This window comes from Aphidius gifuensis, linkage group LG5 (assembly GCF_014905175.1).
Source record: "Aphidius gifuensis isolate YNYX2018 linkage group LG5, ASM1490517v1, whole genome shotgun sequence".
Lineage (NCBI taxonomy): Eukaryota > Metazoa > Arthropoda > Insecta > Hymenoptera > Braconidae > Aphidius > Aphidius gifuensis.
The window spans coordinates 5,843,701-5,847,742 of record NC_057792.1 but is presented as its reverse complement, the minus strand read 5'-3'; the positions used below and the strand labels follow the sequence as shown (position 1 = coordinate 5,847,742).

Below are 4,042 nucleotides of genomic sequence, written 5' to 3'. Positions count from 1 at the left end.
AATTATTAATAAATGCACAAAATAATTATACAAAAAAAATCCAGTAAAGTGATTAAATGATGTAAAACAAGTTGTTTTGAATAAAAAAAAAAAAACTAATAAAATGTAGAAAATTGTTATTTACTAAAATAAATGAAAAAACAATAATTATTTTTAAAATATTGACCTTTTTTTATCCAATAATTTTATTTAAAATTTGATATTTTAATTTTCGTTATTTTTATCGAAAAATTTAATCGTTAAAAAATATTTCGAAATATATTTTCGATTTGTTTAAAATTGACCTGATTTAAAATTATCATATTGAAGATTATATAACATTTAGTGATTACAGTCTTGAGTATATAATTATCACATTTTTTTTTAAATAAAAAAACAGTTTTTAACCTTGTTTGTCAGTCACAATGATAGTATTCATATATGCACATGATAATAAATAAATAATCTGTTGACAATTATAAAACAAACTTTGATGATAACATAACAAGTTTTAACTCGTCATTAGTAACTCAGTCGTCTCAAAGCAAAGACGATTAAAAATATGAAAACTCAATTAGCCTTGTTTTTGTTTATAACAATTTTCCTTGTTATTGAAGCTGATAAAACTAGGCCAATTGTTAAAACACCATTGGGAAATATAAGAGGTATTTATCAGCAATCTCATAATGGTCGTAAATATAAATCTTTTGAAGGTGTACCATATGCAAAGCCACCAGTTGGAAACCTTCGTTTTCAGGTAAGTAAAAATTGATTTATTAACTAACATACTAAAGATAAATCAATAAATTAAAAATGCTATTAGCCACCAGAACGTTTTCCAGCATGGAAAGGTGATTTACTTGCTGTAAGACCAGAATCCGAGTGTCTTCAGTATGCTCACATACCAGATAATCCACCAGAACGAGTTCAAGGCTCTGAGGATTGTCTTTATTTAAATATTTATAATCCTTCAAGTGAAGAATCAAAAATACTACTTCCAGTTATATTTTTAATTCATGGTGGTGCATTTCAATTTGGTTCTGGTCATGGTTATCGTCCAGATTACATAATGGACAGAGATTTAATTGTTGTTACTGTAAATTATCGTTTGGGACCACTTGGTACGTCTAAATCATAAAAATAAAAATAAATTTAAAATCAAAAATTAAATTGAAATTACAGGATTTTTAAGTACTGGTGATGATGTTGTACCTGGTAACATGGGTTTGAAAGATCAAAGCTTAGCATTAAGATGGGTATCAGAAAATATAAAATACTTTGGTGGTGATCCAGGTAAAATAACACTTGCTGGCTTAAGTGCTGGTGGTGCAAGTGTTCATTATCATTATCTTAGTCCAATGAGTCGTGGTTTATTTCAAGGTAATAAAAATGACTTATTTTTCGTTTTGATTTAAATTATAATAAATATTATAATTAAAGGTGGAATGTCATTCAGTGGAACAGCTCTTGATTGTTGGACACAAACTGAAGATTCCATTGAAAAAGGAAAAAAACTTGGTGATAAACTTGGTTGTCCAACGGATAATAGCAAAATAATGATTGAATGTTTGATGACTCGACCAGCTAAAAGTATCGTTCAATTAGTTGGAGACTTTATGGTAACATTAATCTTGCTTTGAGTATAATTTATAATTACTACTATTAAATATATATAATTTTTTATATACAGCCTTGGCTATATAATCCATATACTCCCTTTGGGCCAGTTGTGGAAAAATACACAAGTAAATCATTTATCAATCGATCGCCAGTGGATATTATTGAAAGTGGAGATGCTGCAGATGTACCATGGTTAACATCAGTTACTTCTGAAGAAGGTCTTTATCCAGCTGCTGAATTTGTTGCTGATAAAGTACTCATGGCTGAATTAAATGATAAATGGAACTCAATTGCACCACATTTATTGGACTATAATTATACAATTAAAGTCTCTGATCATGTTAATATTGCTGAAAAAATAAGAAAACATTATTTGGGTGTAGAAAAAATTGATGGAACTATGGTATTACCATTAATTCATATGATTGGTGATAGATTATTTGTTGTTGATGGTGAAAAAGCAGCAAGAATGATGGCTATTGCCAATAAAAGTCCAGTCTGGTTTTATTTTTACAGTTATAGAGCTCAATTCTCACTCAGTGATGACTTCATACCATCAAGAAAAGATTTTGGTATGTTATTATTATCATGAAACTTGATATTATTTATAAAAAATTTTTTTTTTAACCAGGTGTTAGTCATGGTGATGACGTATTTATGGTTGTTCATCGACATATAACTCAAAAGGTTAATGAAAAAAATGACATTATTATACAAGAGTTATTATTAAATATTTGGCAATCTTTTGCTAATACAGGGTAAATTTATTAATCGATTAAATATATAATTTATTTAAATTTTTTATACTTAATTTATTTATTTATCAGAATTCCTGATGCTGGAGTTGAGTGGCCAGAATTAAATCCATTTAGTTATGCTCTTGAATATTTACACATTGCAAGTTCTGAAAATATAAAAATGGATAAAAATTCAAATTTAGGAGATAAAAAATTTTGGAATTCAATTGATTTTAATGAAAATAAAATAACACCTGGACTTGGTAAATTTAAAGATGAATTTTGATGATATGGTGTAACAAATATTGTGTAAATTTTAATTTTAATTATTAGATCAATTTATTAAATAACTTTTTATTCTAATTAATTTTTTTATTAATTATTAAATCTCAGCAGGTGGATTACATGAAAATTTTGAATTCTCATCTTGCTGTAAACAAACCAACAAGGCAGTTTAATTAAATTTTAATAAATTTAAATTTTTCGTTAACTGTAAAATTAATTTGTAAAAAAAAAAAAAAAATAATATATACATGTGGATAAGAAAGCTAAACAAATATAAATCATGTTAATTATTTAAAAATGCATATTTAAATATTGCATTTTGACAATGAATGTGTAAATTATACTGATGAACCAAAAAAAAAAAAGATAAATAAAAATTTTGACTACCGTTAACCGAATAACCATTGACGAATTGAATAAATAATAATTAAAAAAAAAAAAGTATTACAGTGATAGAACAAAGAGAATATTAGAATGAGAAGGATAACTATTTTTTTTTTTAATTTTTTTTTTGACATCATCAACGCCTGGGAATAGCCTGAGGTTATATACCGGTTACACACGCAACTGTTTAACTTCGTGCATCATTTTTAGAAGAGAAAGAAAGAGTCAATGTCTTGACTCTTGGGTGCCATATAACATCTACCTCTTGGCATCGAAGACTGATCACTCAGCAAAATTACAGGATATACAGTTCATAAACACTGACTTCAATGTACCAACCATTGATCACATTGTCTATTTATTTATTTATTTTTCCTACACACATATATCCTTTTTTTTTTTATTCATCATTTTGTCTATTTATTTTATTTTCGTAATATCTTTATTATTTTTTTGTGCCGATTTAACACAAGTATATTTATTCAAATATTATTAATTGTTTATTTAGCTTTTTTTTTTTTTTTTTTGTTTTAATATTCAAGATGTTTATAATGAAACTAGAATTAAAAATGCAAGTTAAATATTGTGTTTAACGAGAAAAAAAAAATCATGCAAAGTATTGCGATAATTATTCCACCGCATGTAGTTTAATTCGACGTAACGAAATAATTAATCATTCTCTGTTTCTTAGATCATTCACTGAGAATATAATGCCACGTGTTTATTTATTTTTCTTATTATTATTTTAGTTATTTTTAATAGAAAATTTATTTTGTTTATGGATTACTGATTAGTCGTTTATAGTCATCGTCATTGTAATTCACCATGTTACTTAATTTTTAATTTTTTTTTTTTTACAAATTTACATCGTGTACTTGTTTTAATCCTTATGATAATTTTTTTAAATTTTCTTATTTTTTAAGACTCGCCCTCAGGCAGTGATGATAAAATTTAAAAATGATACTTGCTTGATGAAATAATATTTGAAAAATTATAAAAAATAAATAAAATTTAAATACAAGCAATAAAATTGTTTG

The 4,042-nt window shown here is 25.7% G+C and overlaps 1 protein-coding gene across 1 annotated transcript; it reads left to right on the top strand.

Moving 5' to 3' along the window:
• Positions 1–394: 394 nt before the first annotated feature.
• LOC122857263 (venom carboxylesterase-6-like) lies at positions 395–3,007 on the top strand. The gene is made up of 8 exons (XM_044159342.1): positions 395–736; positions 803–1,100; positions 1,162–1,359; positions 1,420–1,598; positions 1,670–2,171; positions 2,231–2,357; positions 2,427–2,599; positions 2,730–3,007. Exons 1-8 carry the CDS (start codon positions 542–544, stop codon positions 2,792–2,794), a joined length of 1,737 nt encoding a protein of 578 aa, XP_044015277.1. The 5' UTR covers positions 395–541; the 3' UTR covers positions 2,795–3,007.
• Positions 3,008–4,042: the final 1,035 nt, after the last annotated feature.

What these genes read in the sequence shown, in the direction of transcription:
- LOC122857263 (XM_044159342.1), top strand. Translation starts at nt 542, where the DNA reads ATGAAAACTCAATTAGCCTTGTTTTTGTTTATAACAATTTTCCTTGTT. An exon ending in TTATCGTTTGGGACCACTTG is followed by an intron (nt 1,101 to 1,161) that starts GTACGTCTAAAT and finishes TTGAAATTACAG; the next exon opens with GATTTTTAAGTACTGGTGAT. An exon ending in TAAAATAACACCTGGACTTG is followed by an intron (nt 2,600 to 2,729) that starts GTAAATTTAAAG and finishes ATTAAATCTCAG; the next exon opens with CAGGTGGATTACATGAAAAT.